The sequence below is a fragment of the Euphorbia lathyris genome, chromosome 2 (genome assembly GCF_963576675.1).
Source record: "Euphorbia lathyris chromosome 2, ddEupLath1.1, whole genome shotgun sequence".
NCBI lineage: Eukaryota > Viridiplantae > Streptophyta > Magnoliopsida > Malpighiales > Euphorbiaceae > Euphorbia > Euphorbia lathyris.
The window spans coordinates 125,098,480-125,118,354 of record NC_088911.1 but is presented as its reverse complement, the minus strand read 5'-3'; the positions used below and the strand labels follow the sequence as shown (position 1 = coordinate 125,118,354).

The 19,875-nt window shown below is 36.3% G+C and overlaps 4 protein-coding genes across 6 annotated transcripts; 2 read left to right on the top strand and 2 right to left on the bottom strand.

Annotated features, from left to right (window-relative positions):
• The first annotated feature begins 335 nt into the window (after positions 1 to 335).
• On the top strand, positions 336 to 7,780 carry LOC136219829 (uncharacterized). Its single transcript, XM_066007387.1, has 14 exons — positions 336 to 745; positions 1,763 to 1,844; positions 2,506 to 2,609; positions 2,777 to 2,903; positions 3,205 to 3,299; positions 3,550 to 3,673; positions 4,441 to 4,521; positions 5,198 to 5,296; positions 6,061 to 6,219; positions 6,307 to 6,367; positions 6,464 to 6,534; positions 6,738 to 6,782; positions 6,875 to 7,054; positions 7,132 to 7,780. The coding sequence occupies exons 1-14, from the start codon at positions 708 to 710 to the stop codon at positions 7,570 to 7,572; spliced, it is 1,707 nt and encodes a 568-aa protein (XP_065863459.1). The 5' UTR covers positions 336 to 707; the 3' UTR covers positions 7,573 to 7,780.
• A 250-nt stretch (positions 7,781 to 8,030) lies between these two features.
• LOC136219828 (uncharacterized) lies at positions 8,031 to 11,806 on the bottom strand. Its single transcript, XM_066007386.1, has 2 exons — positions 9,504 to 11,806; positions 8,031 to 8,670 (listed from the first exon to the last, which is right to left on the bottom strand). Exons 1-2 carry the CDS (start codon positions 11,553 to 11,555, stop codon positions 8,227 to 8,229), a joined length of 2,496 nt encoding a protein of 831 aa, XP_065863458.1. The 5' UTR covers positions 11,556 to 11,806; the 3' UTR covers positions 8,031 to 8,226.
• A 2,813-nt stretch (positions 11,807 to 14,619) lies between these two features.
• LOC136219827 (uncharacterized) lies at positions 14,620 to 15,581 on the top strand. Its single transcript, XM_066007385.1, has one exon. The coding sequence runs from the start codon at positions 14,838 to 14,840 to the stop codon at positions 15,579 to 15,581; it is 744 nt and encodes a 247-aa protein (XP_065863457.1). The 5' UTR covers positions 14,620 to 14,837.
• On the bottom strand, positions 14,868 to 18,738 carry LOC136219826 (guanylate kinase 3, chloroplastic). 3 transcript variants are annotated; one of them, XM_066007382.1, is made up of 2 exons: positions 17,644 to 18,738; positions 14,868 to 15,077 (listed from the first exon to the last, which is right to left on the bottom strand). In XM_066007382.1, the coding sequence occupies exon 1, from the start codon at positions 18,566 to 18,568 to the stop codon at positions 17,675 to 17,677; it is 894 nt and encodes a 297-aa protein (XP_065863454.1). In that variant the 5' UTR covers positions 18,569 to 18,738; the 3' UTR covers positions 14,868 to 15,077; positions 17,644 to 17,674. The 3 variants fall into 3 exon arrangements, with proteins under 3 accessions (XP_065863454.1, XP_065863455.1, XP_065863456.1); XM_066007383.1 differs by lacking the exon at positions 14,868 to 15,077 and adding an exon at positions 16,039 to 16,931; XM_066007384.1 differs by lacking the exon at positions 14,868 to 15,077 and having other exon boundaries at positions 17,446 to 18,527.
• Positions 18,739 to 19,875: the final 1,137 nt, after the last annotated feature.

Below are 19,875 nucleotides of genomic sequence, written 5' to 3'. Positions count from 1 at the left end.
TGAGGTAAAAACGTAATAATCAGGGATCTATCAGTATAATATACGATCATGGACATACGCCGGCCACGGCGAAGCCAACGGGATCCGTCACATGGTATATCCATCCTTATCTTTTTTGAAACGTCTATGATAAAGATATTAATAATAAAACTGTTGGCATACTATATCATTAATTACAAATGGTTCCATAATCCAATATAAATATCTCAATATGCAATCTAAATCTTTAATAAGTATATTAGAGAAAAAAAAAAAGGCACAGTCAGAAACTGAAAAACGTGAATTGGATTGGAGAGGAAAAAAGACTATTTATTTTATGTTGGTTTAGGTGTAAAATGGTTGGTTTGGGGGTTAACAGTGAAAAGAACAAATGCAAATGGAATTATGGAAGACATCCATCCAAAACACAACACAACACAACAAACGTAAAACAGATTAAATAAATAAAACATTAACAGAAGCGGTCCCTTCTTCTTCTTCATCTTCTTTCTTTGTCTGATAAATTCAGCTTCAGATTCAGAGCGTACAGAGAGTATCTTCTCTGTTTCTTTGTTTCTTTCTTGCCTTCTGTCTTATTCAATAGGTTCCATGTTTCTTTATTATTATTATTATTTTATTATTCCCCTAATTAATTAAGTACCCCAACGGAACACCCAAAAGAGACAATAGAGAAATTAAGGGATCAAACTTGATCCTTTTGAATCTCAATGGAGCAGCTTGTTAACTTTATTATACGCCCTCCCAGGTATTCAATTTTGCAATTCCCAATTCATGTTTATTCATCTTTTTTTGCCTTCAATTCGTGCATGTATTCTTTTGGTGTTCATTCAGTTTAGCGAAAGGTAATGCAAATTTCAATAATTTCTCCTCTGAAACTCCAAATTTTGAATCTCGGTGATTCGGTTAATTCCCAGAAATAAAATGAATTCGGTGGTTTTTTCTTGACAAAACTCAATTTTGAATTTTTACGCTTATTCGTATGCAATTTAGTGTTTGTTTGTTGTTTTCTACTTCCATGGATCTTCTCGGCAGCCGAAGGGTGTATTGCTTAATCTTTAATATTTGATTTGTTCAGAATTTGAGATCTCTTTAGGTTAGCTTATGTTAATGTTCGGAGATTCTAGAAACTTGCAATTTGGTAAATCTCCCTATCCCAATAGTAATTTTCTCCGTTAGAAGTCTGTTTTGGAGGGTTTTTTTTTATGCATTAGGTAGCTATTGATGTGGTTATGTGAAATTTAGAGTTCTATCTTCGATATTGGAAGGTTTCTCAATGACTTTTGCCCCTATTTGTGGAAATTCTGTATTTTGTTTCCATATACTGTTGAAAATTTGAATGTTTCTGTTTTTAGGTTCTTTTAACGTTGAAATTCAACTCTTGATAGCCTATACATTTGAAACACTTGATTTTTGTTCCTTTTTTCTTTATTTCACTTGGTTAATGTTCTTTTAATGTGTTTGATGTGATACTAAAAGCGTAGGAAAGAAATGAACTTTATGTTAGCCATTCAATTGGCAATGGACTAAAAAGGGTCCATCCTGAACACTGAAATGTTGTTTTGAAGTTGGATATGGGTTTTAAAAAATTGAGTACTTCTAAAAATTCAATGCACTTTTTTGGCTTTTGAAGTTAAGTGAGAATGATGTCAACTTATCACCATTTTATATGTGCTTTATGGCTTTTAGTTGAAGAAAGTTATGGCTTATTGAATCATTACCTATTTTTCTGGCTTTCAATATTCCCTACATTTTTGGACTGCAGGGCTGAGTACGACCCAAAACATGATTTGTTGGATCAGGAATTTATGCTGAAAGGAAAATGGTTTCAAAGGAAGGATGTGGAGGTAAATCAGTCAACTATTTGAGATTTGAGACGGTTTTATCTAATCTTACATTCTCATCTTCAAGCTCTCCCTTTCTGGGAGAGATTTGAACTTGCTAAATACTTCACCATGTTACAAGCTGCTTAGCTGTTGCAATGAACTATATTTAAAATAGGTTGCTGACAAAAAAAAAAAAAAAGTGAAAATTCTACCGATGGAATTCGATGAGCTTTTGTTATTAATGTATTCAAATTTATCTTCTCATTGAAGTGCATATTACTTAAAAAATAACCATCCAGTGCGGCTTTATTGACCCCTGTGGAGGAGGGAAACAATTGAAGAGTAAAAGATTCAAGATGCGGTATTGTGGTATTTGTATCAAGGACCTTCAATATACATTTGTATGCACATACTTACAAAATTAATTTATGGATTTCTCCCTTTTTTCTTCCTCCTCCTTTTGGTGACATATTGATGTTTCTGTATGCAGCTTATTTTCTTAATTTCTGTTGGTAAAATTGTTCTCATTAAATTTCCTTCCCTCCTTTTAGTACTCTTCTGAATCTCCTTAATGATATCTCCTTCCTTCTTTGTTTATTTATTGTTTGTAGGATAGATCTCAATGCCTTCCAGAAGCTTGATTTTTAAATGCTGTTTATAATGTCATTTGGATGTTGTGCAGATTAAAAACAGCAGGGGAGATGTTCTTCAGTGTACCCATTATGTTCCTATTGTTAGTCCTGAAGAAAAGCCTCTGCCTTGTGTCATATATTGTCATGGAAACAGGTAACCGAGGAGTTGTGTATGATTAAGTGAAGAACAAACTTTGATACTATAAACTGCCCTGTTAGCATGTTGGCATCTTACTAGGAACAATCAATTATGTTGAACTATGAAAATTTGTTTTGCTGAATTCATTCTTACTGACTGGTGGCATCACTTTGATTTTCCAGTGGTTGCAGGGCCGATGCTAGTGAAGCTGCTATTATATTGCTGCCATCAAATATCACAGTTTTCACTCTTGATTTCTCAGGATCTGGAGTTTCTGGGGGAGAGCACGTCACTCTGGGTTGGTATGAAGTAAGTTCCTGAGCACACTGAGCACCTTGGCAAATATCTGGCATGTGAATCTGGATGCTGATATGCACACTTAAGACATCTTCCAATTTCCAAATAGATTTTTCTGACCAACCTCCACCTTTATAACAATTTTTAATCAATATGTATTAAGATTGTCGTTCAAATTTTTTCTTGCAAAACCTTGAGAAAACTTACATGTCCTACTTTTATATACATGGTTTGACTATTTTATTCTTTTAAACTCATGATTATCACTCGTCATTATGTATTAGCCGTCATATGCTCTTTGGTTTCTTTTCAGAAAGATGACCTCAAGGCAGTGGTTGATTATCTGCGGCAAGATGGAAATGTCTCTTTGATTGGCTTATGGGGCCGTTCAATGGGTGCTGTCACCAGGTTGTTTTCACGCAGTTGTCATGTTTCATTTTTGTTGCATAATGGATATCCATAATACAGAATTTACTTGCTTTTCCTTAATAAATTATGGAATGTCCCACTGGGAATTTTCATGTACACCTTGTTACTGCTGTGCAGCTCTTTCCTGCCTTGAATAGTTTTATGTAAAGAATGAACCACTTGGTTTTCATCTTGGCATGACATGTTCTGTTTGCTTATTTCTTATCAAAGACGTGCATGGTTATTGCAGCCTAATGTATGGAGCAGAGGATCCTTCTATTGCAGGAATGGTTCTTGACAGTCCCTTTTCTGATTTGGTTGACTTGATGATGGAACTCGTGGATACGTACAAATTCCGTTTTCCCAAATTCACTGTAAGTTTATATGTTTGGCTGCTTTGCCACATCATAATAATATTATAAATTTTCTTAGACAATAAGTATCCAATTGAATAAGTATACAGCTTTACAACAACAAAATAATTTTGCATCATGGAGTTTCTTTTATTATCTTTTGAATCAATTGTACAAAGGGATCTGAGATATTGGTAATGTCTAATTGTACTTTAGCTCGCTGAAACTTCATTTATTTAATCTGTTCTGAGCTTTGGGTGTGCGAAGAAAAATTGCTTGCGTATGATAATATGTTGCTTTTAATGGAATCTAAAGTAAACCCCACCCTGTAGGCTGGTTTTAAGTCCTCTATTCTGGAGGCATAAAGCATCAGCTTTAGTTCAAAACCATCTGAACATGTATGGTGGCATTCCCAAGTCTAATTGTTAGTAGAAGCATCAGGAAGGGTTCTTGCATTTTTCCTGCATAGGTTGGGTTTGCAAATATCTCAGGCTCCTCGTGAAAAGGAGGAATGAAATACCAAGTGTCAGAGACCGAAAGTAAATGATTTTAATTTGATTATTTTATATTGTGGTGCTTTCATGATCCTATGCGGCAGTGGATTAGGAACCTCTGATTAACTCTCTATTCTGCCGTTTTCTCTTGAAACTTTCCCTTAAACTTGAAGCCAAATGATCTTTATTCGTTTGTGGACCAAGAAAAATGAAACTGTTCACATGTATTAGATTGCAAGTAATGTTTCTTTGTATTCTCCCATGACCTTCGCTTTTTCTGCTTGCTTGTTTTAGGTGAAGTTTGCTATTCAATACATGAGAAAAGCTGTCCAGAAAAAAGCGAAGTTTGACATAACGGACCTGAACACTCTCAAGGTTCCTGTCTTCCTAATTTATTTGTTAGATGGTGTATCTTTTTTTTTTTTTCCAAGGTTAGATGGTGTATCTGGATGATGGTGTTATAGCAAATAATTCATTAATATGTGCTAGCTCTGCTTACAATAATGAATTTAAATTTAATAAAGTCTTGAGGTCAATTTGGAAATCACCAACTCCCTTTGAGAAATATTATGATGCCAGCTATCTTTTAGAAAGCTTATTTTGTCAAAAAGAACTTTGGTACATAATTTCACTGCTTACTATAAGGAATTTTAATTGAATCAAGCAATTGCATTATCTATTGTAGCTTTTGGCTGATCACATGTGACTTATGTTTTGTGGTAACTTTGATAATTTTCCAGCTAGCTTCGAAAAAGCTCTTTACCAGTTAACTCAGACTATGCCCAAATCATATGTACTATTTATTGTTTATGCTAGACATTTTTTATAAGTTTATCATGAGTCAGTATCAAAATAATTAAATTTAGTTGCTAAATTCATTTGATATTTTATTGCATGGATAATATGAAAGCATTCTAATTGTACACTGATTTGATGGCTTAAAGCTATCAGTTCATCAACAAAAATCCAAAATTTTGCAGGACTTGTAGGTATTTATTTATTGCTGGAGAGAAACTTCTATGATTTATATTACTCATTTTTCCTATTGCAGGTGGCAAAGTCATGCTTTGTTCCAGCTTTATTTGGACATGCCATTGATGATGATTTTATACAACCTCATCACTCAGATCGTATATACGAAGCATATATGGTAAGTTTCAGTCGTTGCTTGTAAAATAATGAGCACTTGAAGAATTTGAATGATACTTGTTCACGCAGGGATCATTTTACATCACATTTTACATCCAGCTTCTTTTTGCATATAGAGTTCCTTCAAAATTCCATGCCTATGTTCTAAATATTCATGCTCCTGCCATAATTGGATTTAAATTTTCTTTATTTATGTTTGACTTGTAAGATACCTTTGATGATGGTTTTGATAAGTGTGTGATTTGATATGTGTGTGCCCTTTCTTTCTTGTAGTTTATTGGCAAAAAGCATCATAAACACATCTAACCCTGATCATTTATTTTTACTCACATTAATCCCATGCATGCCAAGTTAATTAGATGCGAACATCAAATTTAGTTAAAAGACCATTACGCATACTCATTTGTGTATGAAATGGTATTTTTTTTTAACAGTTTGAAATAAATAAAAAATTACAGTTGCTCTATAGTCGCATCAAACATAAAAACACTTTCAAACTGCTAAAAATGTAAATTTCAAATGCAAATGAAATGAATAACACTATGTTAACCGAATTTTATGTTCAAAGTCAACTTTTCTGCTCGTCAGGGGCTTAATGTGTTGAAAAGAAAGATGAGGGGCTCAATCCACCAAAATTAAAATGATCAGGGGCCTCTGGATGCTTTTTGCTTAGTTTATTTGGTAGATAGTTATTTGGGTCTGTTGACTGGCATTTCCTCTCATCATTCTCTGTTGCACTTGTTATCTAACTTGTGAATGTTTCAGGGAGACAAGAATATTATCAAGTTTGATGGAGATCACAACTCTCCACGTCCCCAGTTCTACTTTGATTCGATAAATATTTTTTTCCATAATGTTTTGCATCCCCCAGAGGATGCAGTGAGGGAAACATATTTTGACACTATGACTGATTACTTTAGTAAGGTAAATTGAACTACGATTCCTGACTTTACTGGAAGAGCCAGATTTTACCCACTACCATTTGTCGGTTGTTGATTGTTTTACCTTCAGGATAGCTGGAGCAGAATGCATGAAGTGGGCAATAACCTGGATTTTTCAGTTGTATCAAAAGGCATGGCTGACATAATTAATTTTCTGATCTCGGATTTTTTTTCTGAACTTCTTTGGCTGACTCAATTTTTCGTTCATTGGTCGATTTTGGTTGCAGGACCATCAACAAGCAATAGTGGAGATGCCAATAAGCAAGTTCGTCCTAAAAGACCAATGAGTCGGATGGAGGTCAGTGTTTTATGTATTCTTTTTTTCTTAAATATGACAGAAGGCACTCATCAAGCAAATTGAATGCTCGTGGAATGTGTTAGAACTTAATCTGCCAAAGTATTTTTAGTTTCTTAGGGATATGAATGTGAATTCTTTAACTGCATGAAGTTGAATATTGTATCGAAGAGCTTTCTGATCTTTGCTTCCTTCACCCTGTTCAGGTTCCTTCTGATATTCCATCAAAGAGCGATCAATCTGAAGCTGAGGTATCCTTTTCTTCTTTTCCTAGGATTGTAAATCAGGTTTGACGGGGTGTAAAGCACAAGTAGATAATCAATATTTCAATTTTTTGTTGCAGGGTGGAGAAGTTAACGCCAATCATTTGCCATCATCATCATCTGATATGATTAGCTTTGAATTGTCCGATGGCAATCCTTATGGCCCACATGTACCAATGGGAACGGAGGATGATCAATATGTCGAGTATCAACTAGATGACTTTTCAGGTTTTCCTTGTGATGTGGAGGAGGAAGAAAGGGTGAGTAATTTTTATTTGCATCAGCCAACTGAAATGTTGAACTCTTTATAAGAACTTGGTTTGTCTGCATGTGGCAGATGTTGATGGAAGCAGTAATTGCATCATTAAAGGACTTGGAAACGCGACCTAATGCAGAAGAACCACAGGCCAGTATTGACAAGAATGATTCACAAAAAGAATGCAATATTTCGAAAACAGCAGTGGGACATGAACCTTCAAAGACTGAAAGTACTCCCTCTCCGTTGAGCAATGGTACAATTTCAGCAATAGAACACCCATCACCTGATCCAAGTGTGTCAGCAGGAACATCATTTGACACTTCACCAGCCATGGCCGGATCAGGAAGCGCAACAACGTCTTCTCGGAGCGATACTTCAGGAAGTGTCCAGAGCTCAACAGATACAGATTTGTCAAGTAACACAAAGGCCACATTGACAGTAGAACGCAACCCAGCAAGCCACATTATGGATGGTTTGTTGCGTCGATGGGATTTCAACTTGTTCCGGAACAATCGATGAAAATACAGAAAAGGGTTTTTCGGTTTCAACAACACCATGATGATTTGTTTTGTAATTAAGATTGTAGCAGCAATTAGTACTGTAAAATACACAAAACAAAAGGAAAGGGAAAATAGGTTGATTTAATATGTTTAAAGGCGGGGGTGGTTTTATTTAATACAAATTCATATGTAGTGTTTATTTGGAAAAGAAAATTTGCTTGTAGCTATTCTTTTGATATTTATTGAAAGGAAACAGATATGTTGAAAGGAATGATTTTAATCAAAACACAAGAATATAATACTTGGGTGCTTTTGAATCCGAAATTAGCTTAGCTTGCCACCGGTATCTCCTCAATTATACTATTTATAACGGGAGATAGACGAATTTGTGTACCTTATTGGCTTATTTGATGATTCTTTTGTACAGATTTCTGAGTTATTATCATCTCAAGGAAAAGGACACAAGTGCAATGTATCTGGAAAGAATCTTCGCGATAGCAGATTAAATAACTTGATACATATTTTCGCATAACTTGCATATTTACATCAAAGCGATCATTACTCGAGAGAAATAATGACAAAAAAGAAAGAATTTTAAAAATCAAATCAGATAAAGAATTTTTTTAGGTAAATTCATATTTACAAGACTGTTATGCTCAGATATTTGTAGTGCTCAATGGGAGCTGCTGATATGAGTTCTTTCCAACAAATGAAGTGCTGTTTCAACCAAAGAGTGAATGGATGTGCTGTGGCGGCTCAGCCCAACTGTGCCAGAAAATATGTTGAAGCTTTCAAGTTCTGCTGTGGTTTCCAAAACATGTTCCAGTTCTCTTTCCAATCCCAGTTCTCTGAGGTTGTTTATGTTTTCTGTGTTTTCCTTCATCATCCAAATTGTTAACTCTATGGAAAATCTCCTTATCCTTGGAACTTTTGTTGATGGATTTTCATTCTGCTGCAGAATCTGCACTATTTTTCCGGCTAGTTCAGCTTCTTTGATTCCTGCCTGCTCGAAAAGGATGCTTGATTCTTCGGAAGTTGAGTATTTGAATACTTCTGCTGCTAGACCAACCATTACTTCTTGCAATTTGCCGTCTTCAGACATGATTGCCCTCAGAACCTGCAACAGAAGGAGAAGGTAAGATTAAGAGATTAAGAAGGTTTAATGTTGAAAATGACTCGATAATTCTAAAATAACTAGAAGTATTTATAGCTAAATTCTGATTAAACCATTGTGTTAGAGACACAAAAAAAAGTTTGAGCTGGGACGTTAAAAGACACCAATGAAGTTTGGAAAACACACGCGGACCAGGAGTAACTCAATGGGATCGAAAACGGATGAAGGATGGATAATTTCATCAATGCTGATAGGGTCAGCGCACTGAGCTAGCTAGCAAGGCAGTGCCTTGTTGCCCACCAGCAGGCTCAGCAGCTCGGTGAGCTAGAGTTATGGGCAGATTCGGGTTTTTTCCTCTTTTCTCTGAAGTTTTTTTTTTTGTTCCCATTGTGATTATAACTTCTAACTCCGCCTGTGAGGGTCACTTGGTGGCATTTACAGCCGGTCCCAAGCCCGGACAAAGGAGGAGGGTTGCGGTAGGTTTGTGGCGGCCAGCGTAAAACTTAGCCACATCTTATGACATGAACCAATAGCCGACCCCGAATCATTTCGGGACTAAGGCTTTGTTGTTGTTGTGATTATAACTTCTAATTAGTAGAGGATTGGGCTTGGCTCGTGGTTTAAGTGTGTTTGAAGTATGAGAAAAAATGTATGAACATTGGTGTACGTAGACAAACTTAGCCAAACCGAGTAAATACTGTGCTTTGTGCTTTAAGTTAACTTATAATTTCATTCCCGCATATTAAACTTTTCTAATCAATACCCGATCTGATTCAATTCCTAGCATTTAGTCTATACTTCATTTCAACTTCTCATAATTGCAGAAAAGTACTTACAGTAGGTATAGAAGCTGTGACTCCCTTTAAATGGCTATAGCAATCTGCACCACTGTAGGCACACAAGTTTCTGAGTATTCTTGCAGCATTCACACGAAGCAATTTGATTTCAAGTGCTTCAACAAGCTTCTCCAGCACCTTCAGTTTCAAAATCCGGTGGCAATTACTTCTGCTTTCTAAAGCCAGCATTGCTAGAGCTTCTCCTGCAGCAGTTCTTACATGATTTTGACTCTCAGCTGCTCCATTGTTGAAGAAAATGGTGAACAACTCCTTCAGGATACCACCTGTTCCCCCAATCCTCTCTGTTGCATCTGCTTCGAGCGCGAGACAGGTTAGTATCTCTATGCTGAGTTTTTGTAGTATTGGATGTTTCTCACCGTGTCGTAAGATATCTCTGATGTTACTAATCGTGAAAACTATCTCCGAAATCTCTTTTCGAAGATGGTTCCCTGTGGCACCTGATGTGCTTGCCAGCATCCTCACTAGTTGTAGAGATCTTTTCATTGTGAGAATTTGAGAATGTGCAACGTTTTCGTCTTTCAATAACCGACTTCCAGCATGAGTCAAGTCGATGATTTTCGGTAATAGGCCTCTTGTGTTACCAATCTTTCCACAGTTGTCATGATCATGAGCTAGCTTTTTCAGTATATGAAGGCCTAAATGATTGAATGTCCAGAATGCATAATGTGCATGATCTGTGATGGTTTTCTTTTCCCCGATTTCATCTGCTGCGGTGATGGAGCTTCGACAAGTTTGGAGCAGAGATGAGATTGATTCCATTGCACCTGGAATTCCTGCAACTCGTAAAGAGTTCTGTTTTTTCCCAGCTAGTTCTGATAGAATTTCTGCAGCTGATCTCCTGATCACTTCTTCCTGAGGGTCTTTCCAATTCAACATCTCAACCAATCGTTCTATCACCGAAATGTTTGTTCCAATCTTCTGGAGGGTGTCATCAGAAAACCGTTTACTCATTGCAAGTTGTCGAAGAATTCGAACTCCAATTAGTTGTTCATCAGGGGAATTTGAGCCCAAGAGATCCATAGCAAAAGTAACCAAGTCCATTTTTAGGCCATCAAAGATGCTTCCATTAACACACCTAGAATAAGCATCATAGAAGAATCTTCGGATCGAAACCATACCTGAATGCCCCAATTCACATTCATTGTTCACTTCCTCCAACAACTTACAATAGCTCACCTTCCATTCCCAGTAAGCTTTTTCCATCAGAAACAGCAGAGCCTCGGCCAAAGACAAGGCATAAAAAATGTCTAGAGCAGCTTTTCGGTTCCTTTTATCCGTGTCGCCTTTTTCAACCTCACCATAGTTATGTTTGATGAGCTTCATCAATGATAAAGCTACACAAGCTGTTGCAGATGCAAGTTGAAGCCAATACAGAAGCTTACTGATATTTCGTGACACGAAAACCCATTGAGCATATGGCAGAATCGGAACATCTGAGCTCGTCCATGTCCGAGTTGTCTTCCTTTCACAATCCCATTTCCTACAATCGGTTACATGACAACTCTCCCTCAACTCTCTACTATGTGCAATTGGCTTGAAACATGATTTTAGAGCTTTGAAAACGAAGTGTGAACTCGATCTCAAGGCACGAAAACTGCTAATCCCAGCATCAGTGAAAGACCAAGTGGCTTGGTGTTGCCATTCTAGCTCATGACTCCGGCTGAATATTCGAGTTCCTTCAATCAACAATATGACAGTAATGAACCAGAAATCAGAAGGGTCTAAAGTGATTGCAAAACCACCTAGAAGAACAACTGTTGCCCAGATAAAACCAAGTGTTCCAAGGCCAGTAGCCGCCTTTTCGAAAACAGCAAGACGAAGAGCAAAGAGGGTTAGTTTCTTCTCTGGTGCAGGTATTGCTTGTGTTGTTGTTGAAGAAGCAGAAGTTCCATTGCTGTCTCTTTTCTCTATAGTAGTACTTCTGCAAGGTTCGAAAATCGTGGCGCCTGAACCATAGATTTCGCTGAGCCTGCGAAGCTCATTGACTTGCAGACAAATCTCATCATCACCTGCAGATTTGTTGGTGGCCATTTTGGAAGAATTGGGTTTGAAATGGATTGAAGTTTGTGTCTTTTGTTAATAAATATGAAAGAGGAAATGAATGAATGAAGTAGAAGTTATAGAGAAAGGGAAATGTGATTCTTTGGGAGCACGTTTATTATGTGGATAAGGAAAGTTGCTTTAAATTTTTCTCTGCTGTTTTTCCTAGGAATTTCTGCTACGTTTTGCTGTTATTATGTGCTTCTAAGTCAGCTGGTCTTTTGCTAAGATGTTACTTATGGATCATCTTTAACTACCAAAAAGCTTCTTATATAGCAAAAGCCAAAATGTCTTTTCCTTTTTTCCCATCCTTTTTAGGCTTTTTACTTCACGTCCAACAACTAAGGATATCAAAATACGTTATGGTTTTATAATCATGTTATATGATCTTTGTAAATTGTGTTAACTCGTTGAAAATTGACACTCCTTCCAAAAACGGCGTTTGCAGAAGGAATATCCCTTATAACATGGTCTTCCACTTCGAGGGAATTGGTTGGAATTAAAGTATTTTGCTAATCCGGTATTATGCCTTTGACAAGTAATCATTAGCATATAATTACAGTTTTATTGATGAACAAATCTCATTGTTCTCTCCGAAAGTCATTACCATTAATTTTAGTTTCACACATGATCTTTTAAACTAATAAACGCATTTCATGAAGATGTCACGTCGATAATAGATTATCAAAATCTCACCATGTGAAAATAAAATATGTATAAATTATTATCATATTAAATGTTTTTGTGTCAAGTTTTTCCCAATTGAGGGCATGTTTGAATTTTGTATCCTTGTTGTCAGTTGGTTAATCAAAGTCTAAGTCTAATAATGCTTGAAAAATGGTATTTTGGTTGGTTATAACTTGTAAAAATGGATTTTAAAAGGAAAGAGAGTCTTATTGTGTCAAGCTAAAGGCTCCACTGGAACCCACATCCACATCAACATCAGCATCCCCCTAATGATCCCTTAAACTTCACGAATTCTGAGATTTTGATATATGCTTCCATCTTTGTCCAACAATCATATAACACTCATAATTAGCTTTAATGGATTAATGCCAATTGTATTTAAAACGACTGCTTAATACATTCCTAACTCATTAACTGCGTACTCGTCCAAAAAAGCAAATTACAGTGTAAACAGTGGCGAATACAGGATTATTCCGTTGGGGCGAATTTTACACATGCGTGTAACTAAAAAAAAATTGCTAAATTAAAATTGTCCAATTTTTTTTTACATATACGTGTTATCACCTGAGTGATCCAGAATCAATTTTTACGTACCAATGTAAAACTTTTTAAAATTAAACTAATTTTTGAACCAAAAAAAATAAAATAAAATTGAATAGTTTTGAACAAGCTTAGAGAAATTTATCATCTCTCATATATTAATCAAGTTGGATTTTATAATTAAATACATACACAATAAGTTAATTAACCACTCCGAATCTTAATGTATCGGAAACAGGCGGCTGAACCATCCATAATAGGAGTAGTTTCAACGGCCAGGAGCAGAAGAAACCATCCATTATAGAGGGTGGTTCCGACGGCCGAAAGAGCCTGACCCCCTCCAGGTCCCTCTTATCTCCGCACTGAGTACAGGGTTCTAGAATCCCTTCTCCCTAATTAGGACAATTCAATTCAATGCTATTTAAGAATTCCGGAGAAGCAGAATTACTACTAATATTACATAATTATATCCTTTTTTGGATTCTTTACTAAATATATGACAGACATCAATCCTAGTCTAATTATAAGGACCAAGACCATTGTTGAGATAAGCTTACATCTTATATTTTTATATTTTATGCAAGAGTACTCTCATTTTAACTTTTTTGAATAGTAGATTTCCTATCGTCCCAAAGTTTCTCATTAAATTCTAGTTCATCTCTATTTTGCAAGAACATATCGGATCTTGAAGATGTCCGGATCCAACGAGGCGAACATATCAGCCATGCATTTGTATTAGGGATAAAATTACTTGTAGATAGCAACAACAACAGATATACTTTAGTACCTGAATCCTATATATTTAGTATATAGAATTATATAAAATGAAGTGGCTTCTGCAGATTCCTGTTTGTGGCGTGTAAACTTGTATGAATAGTTGGTTTTCTTTTTATCATCTAAAAGTAGAAGGTAAAGGAAAGACTTAATTCTTCTATACTCAGCTTCTACGTACGTAAGCAAAAATAAGCCAACATCATCATGTGTCAAAACAAAATGATTAATCTTCATGTAAGAAAGCGACTTCATATTAAAGCTCTTAATGTAACTCCAAACTCAACCCTCCTTCATAACTGTCTAATGAGATAAGTTTTCAATATTAAATCTGCACACGGTTGTCCATTTTATAGCTCCTTTTTGTCCTAGTACATACGTTGTAAATTAGACAAAGAATACGAGTCATTTGGTTCGTGGTACAGTTGAAGTTTTAAACTAAATACAGGAGGCAACAGATGTATTAAGCTCTCCTTTTTGCTATTTCTACTAACAACAAACGAACAGTAAAACAGGAACAGCCGAACCAAAGAGACCTTATGTGCCAAGAAAATATTGTTGACAATTTATGGGTTTTCCGAGTTGACCTTCACCCTCTTCAAAAAGTCATGAAATGTTTTCATCATATACACATTGAATCAAAACTTGTTTCCAGGCCAACTCAAAACTTAATATGAAGGCGTAAAAGGTAAGACTTATGAAGCTTGGTTGATTGAGTTACATCTGTATATCACCATGCCAAATGAAAATCCATGGCTGACATATGTCATTCCTTCCAATTGAAACTAATTTTTATATCAAATATACAGTGCTTGGCATCATAGATGACATGGTCTCAATTCTTCTCTCAAATCCTTTTCATCAGCTACCAAGTCTAAAAAGTAAATCTAAGAAAATAAACTACAGTTTCTAGTGCCTGTTTCTGTTTTCATTTCCTTTTCCATCCAGCATAAAGTCCAAACAAAGAAGTTTTTCACACCAAAATCTAGAACTTTGAATAAGCTTTATAGGCCAAAAATAAAAATATCCATCAACTCCTTGCAACTTTATCCCACAGTTTATTTCATATCATAAAGCCTCATTACAGGTGAATGAAAAAAGTATGGATGTGGTGAAGGAATAAAGTTTGCATGATGAATGATCATGCTTGCAGGGTGAATTTAAGCACACAAATAGTATTTTTTTACTCAACACAATTGAAGAATGAAAACAAACATAAACATTGCTATATATAAAGTAAGTTAAGTATTAATTAAAGTGAAAAGAAATAAGAGAATGAAGGTGGTAATTGTAGCATGGGGACGTGAATTTCCCTTACAAGTAGGTGCTGAAGAAGCTGTTGTTGAAATCAAAAGAAAGATTGAACTCCTCTTTGGTGTTCCTGTCTCTGCACAAACTCTTGCCGTTTTCGGTTGGGAATTAGTAGATGGTTTAGACATGGAAGATTATCCTATTATCTCTGAAGCTACAAAAATCGACCTCACTATCAATCCCATGTCGATGTCCATGTCTCCTCTTTGTACAAGAAAAATTCAAGTCACTGTCAAATTTTCATCTTGGCAGATCAACGTAGAAGTCAATAAAAACGACACTGTTAGGAGTTTAAAGGAGAAGATACACATTCTTCATGGAACTCCAATCAAAAGAATGTCACTTTTCTATTCTGGGAAAGAACTAGATGAAGATTTTCGCAATCTCAACGAGTATGGTATAAATGAATTATCTGAAATTATTGTTTTTATAAAGACCATGAGTCTAATTAGTGCGAGAAATTTAAGTATAGTTGTGCAGACCTCATCATGCTTGCTTAATTCTGCAAGGATCCCTTTGGAGATGAAAGATTCAAGCACCATTAATGATCTGACACGACTTCTTTTCAGCAGAAAAATTCTTCCTGAAGATGATTATTTGTTCATACACAAACAGAGGATAATGCGTGATAACTGCAGCCTTGGATGGCATGGTGTGGAAAATGGAGATTATCTCTATGTGTTTAAAGGAACTGTAACCAGAAATTGAGATACTTTTATTCAATAAATTGCTCTTTTACTTGTTTAATTATTCTGCCTAATTTATCTTTTGGCATATCATTCTACAGCAAGCATCTATTTATTTATTACTATTATTAGCATCTATTTATTTATCTACAGCAAGACACCAATGAAGTTTGAAAAACACACAGACGAGAAGTAACTCAATGGGACTGCATTCGGATGAAGAATGAGTAATTTCAACAATCCTGATAGGGCCAACACACCGAGCTAGCTCAAAGTGCTAGCAAGGCAATGCCTTGTCGCCCACCAGCACGCTGAGCAGCTCGGTGAGCTGGAGTTACGGGCAGATTCGGGTTTTTTTAAATTCATCTCTTTCAAGTTTTCAAAATGAAAAAACTTTTGTTTTTCTTTCCTATTATATAAACTTACATGTAATACAAAAGATTACATATAATTTCAAAATTTATAAATATATCCCCACATTTTCAGTATTTAGGTGTTTCCCCATGTTTCCGGTTTTTATATTTTTACCACTACAGTTTCCGTTGGTTTTGCCAAGTGCGTGATTTCAAAGTTACGGTTTTATGCAAAGGTCTCGGTAGGTACCTACGCAAACAATTGGGTACAAAACTTGTTTGAAACCTCCATGATCAAGATTAATAGGCAATATTAACGGGGGTTGATTATCTTTTGAGAACCCGATAGTACCTCACCAAGGGATTTCGCTCTTACGCTCAATTAGGTGGGTCGGTGTTTTAGCACTCTCCTTTGCACTTACTCGAGATCATGTTGAATTTGCATTTGCATCCGGATTTTTCCTCCTAAAATATGGTTAGGCAACATTAAAAATGAACCCGGAGGGGGGTTGTAAGGTGGGTGGCTTCTTTAGTGGTTAGTTTAAAGAAACTCTAGTTCAAAAATACCGTTTTGTGATTGCGCCGTGTTTTTGTTTATTTCGGCCTTGGCGAATTTTACAAAATATACTTCAAAATTGCTCGGGTGGAGCTTGAGAATGCCTTTTTATTTTTATCGTACCCTTTGTTTTGCTAGAGGCACAAAAACAATATTTTGAAGGTCTGTTTCCGTTTCTGTTTTCATTTCCGTTTCCATCCTACATAGGTTAACAAGCACTCCATCATATTCATCAGACTAAGTTAGTTCTTGATGAAGTAAGACCAAAACGAACAGTTTACTCCAAATCATAAAGCCTCGTTGCAAAACAAGTCTGCGTATCTACTATCCAGTAGCCAAACCAGGTAAAAGTCTTTCTATTTATTTTCACTACTTCTAATAAAAATGGTTTTGGAGCAGCTTGAAATCAAGCTTCGCCAAACCCGTGATCTTTAGCCCCTTGGCTCACCCATCACGGCATCATCTGCAGCACGAAACAAGGCTTGGGTTTACTACATTGATCGACTGATCAAGGACTAGCATATACAAACATGTGGATATAAGCCCAAGCCATACACCCTTGTGGTGGGACCCCTCCCCGGACCCTTGCTTAGCGGGGACGCATAGTGCACCGGGCCGCCCTTTATAGTGCAGCAAAGCGTGCTCATTTCTACAATTTTCATTTTTTTTTCAAAAGTTGGAATTTGGAACTGTGAATATGCAAATGAAAAAAAGCCAAAGGACTAGAGTAACTCAAAAAAACAGAAGTAGTGAACGAATTTAAACAAATATCAATAACTGAAATACAGAAAGCACAGAGAGCTGCACGAAACAGACACCAGAAAACGCTATTTCTAAAACATAGCCTTCAAACCGAAACGGAAACTGCAATGGATACATACGCGGATACAAAAAAGCAGAAAAGACACTGAAGAGGAACATAGGAGATCAGTGATACATGTTAATCAAGAAAGGCACTAGAATAACCAATTGCACAGTAAAAAGACATTGTAATTCTTACCATTTCAAAGCATTGTGCTAAGCTCAAAATTGAAGAATATATTCCATTGACTGCATCTCATATACATCCAGAAAACTCAAGCGAGCCATAAAAGCACAAGCTATTAACTTCTAATAACAATCCCCGCATTACTAAAACTCATAGAAAAGTCTAAAAATGATAAATTCAAGCATACCTCAAAGCAAAACAGAGCTGAAAACCTTCAACTAAACCACAGGTCTCCTTTGCTTGACCTTAGCCTTCTCAGCATCAATAATTGATTCTACAAGATTCACAGTATTATCCAACTTCCCCTCCGCATTCACAACGACATAATCAAAATAATTAACATGCTTCACTTCCTCCCTAGCTGTGGCAACCCTAACAAGCAAAGCCTCTGCTGTCTCTGTTTTCCTATCTATCAGCCTCTCAACAAGCTCCAACTCACTCTCTGCAATCAAAAATATAAATACAGCAGAATCCCCCAAAATCCTCTTCAATGTATTAGCTCCCTGTATATCTACCCTCAATACAATATCATGCCCTTTCCCCATATACTCTCTAATTTGCCACTTTGGTATCCCCTTGTAATCACCATACACAAGTGCGTACTCTAACAGCTCATCTTTATCCACCATGGATAAAAATTCATCTTTGGACACAAAATAATAGTCTTTACCATCAACCTCCCCAGGCCGCATTGGCCTGCTAGTTGCTGTTACAACAAAATGCAAATTTTCTCGCGCTTCTCTTAATTTTTTTATAACAGCATCTTTGCCAACCCCACTTGGGCCACTAATTACAATGATTAAAGGATTCGCCGGAGGGTGAATTGGATTTGAGCTGAATGAGGAACCCAGAGAGGATTCGAGGGCACGGAGCAATTCTAGTTTATTGGCTTTCTCTAATTGTGGGATGGTGGATTTAGGTTTTTGGGCATCGCCCATTTTGCTATAAGATGCAAAGAATCGGTGGCGGGTACGAGTGAAATGGCAAGAATTTGGCTTGCGAGAAATTTGGGGAGAAAGATAGGTTGTGGAAAGTGGGGATTTTGGGAGGTGGAAGAGTGAGGAGTGAAGATTAGAGGAGCGAGAAAAACAGAGACTGAAACGACGAAACATGAGGAAGGTGAGTGGCTGGTGGGATTATATGCAGAGGAGAAAACGGGGCATCGAAATTGGGGATCTTGAAGGATAAAATTGGGGGTTAGGGTTTTAGAAACTGAAATTGGCTCAGAATCTCACTAGTTTCCCGGTTTTTTTCTCCATTTTTCGAGTATAACGATGAAACGGGAAGTATAAAAGGTCTAAAAGTCGCCACCTTGCTTGACAAAATAATTCCATTATTAAATTTTTTTAAACCCAAAATAAATAAAATAATCACCTTTAAAAAAAATCCAACATAAGTGATAGTTGTAGTTTTCTTTATATAGTTGTGGAAGGGAAATTATCCTAGGATAACTTTGGAAAAGGTATTTGCATCTTCTGATCTCTCGTATCGTTTGTCGATGGATTCCGTAGGCATAGTGTTATAGTATTAATTCATTTAGGCTCATAATAAGTGGGTCCACTATGAATTATGAAGCTCAGGTGAACTTCGACCCAACATAAAAAAGATTGAAGGACCTTTTAGATATAATACAGGTACGGACTGAAGTCATCATTCGGTCATCTCAGTATTGCCGAAGGCAATTCGTTAAAAGACATCTTAGAGGACACATGGACCAATCAGAGCGATGGATTCCAAACACACGTTCCTTATTCTCATAAATACAGTAGCACGTAAAGATAGGGTTCACTGACCTATCATAAGTTGCCAAGTGTTTGAGGTATCACTTTTGTTATCTATAAATAATCGAGTTGTTCCAGAGTTGAGTGTCACGACCCAAACCAGGCCATGACCGGCGCATAAATTAAGAAATCTTTAATCTATGCTAGCGTTAATTCTGAACTAATAGAAATTCCAAAATTTACTAATAGGATATCAAAGTCATCTCAATTACATCAATAAACCTTAAAAGAATCAAACTAATCAATCCAATCTTAATAATCAAAAGTCTCCAAAGATAATATAAAGTTAATTTATTAGGCAGTCTCCTTCAACATCAATCCAAAGGTTACCTCACGAACAGGGACCTTAATCTGAAAAAGAAAGATTCAACGTGGTATGAGATTTTCGTCTATACGAGCGAAAACCTCAGTGAGCAGTAGCTATAGCACACAACAGAAAGGGAACAGACAGGCAGGCTGATACTCTTAAATCATGGCAATTATAGTTCAAAATATAGTATTTCAAAATCAGACTAAAAGGTCAATATAAGATAATCAATTCAGAATACTGGAAATCAATTGTCAAACACAATCCTCAAGCCTTTCAAAATATCAAATAATAGAATAATCAGAAAATAAGGCAAAAGCTTTAAAACGCA

What these genes read in the sequence shown, in the direction of transcription:
- LOC136219827 (XM_066007385.1), top strand. Translation starts at nt 14,838, where the DNA reads ATGAAGGTGGTAATTGTAGCATGGGGACGTGAATTTCCCTTACAAGTA.
- LOC136219828 (XM_066007386.1), bottom strand. Translation starts at nt 11,555, where the DNA reads ATGGCCACCAACAAATCTGCAGGTGATGATGAGATTTGTCTGCAAGTC. An exon ending in TCACAGCTTCTATACCTACT is followed by an intron (nt 8,671 to 9,503) that starts GTAAGTACTTTT and finishes CTTCTGTTGCAG; the next exon opens with GTTCTGAGGGCAATCATGTC.
- LOC136219829 (XM_066007387.1), top strand. Translation starts at nt 708, where the DNA reads ATGGAGCAGCTTGTTAACTTTATTATACGCCCTCCCAG. An exon ending in GTATATACGAAGCATATATG is followed by an intron (nt 5,297 to 6,060) that starts GTAAGTTTCAGT and finishes TGAATGTTTCAG; the next exon opens with GGAGACAAGAATATTATCAA. An exon ending in TGACTGATTACTTTAGTAAG is followed by an intron (nt 6,220 to 6,306) that starts GTAAATTGAACT and finishes TTTTACCTTCAG; the next exon opens with GATAGCTGGAGCAGAATGCA.
- LOC136219826 (XM_066007382.1), bottom strand. Translation starts at nt 18,568, where the DNA reads ATGTTTCGTCGTTTCAGTCTCTGTTTTTCTCGCTCCTCTAATCTTCAC.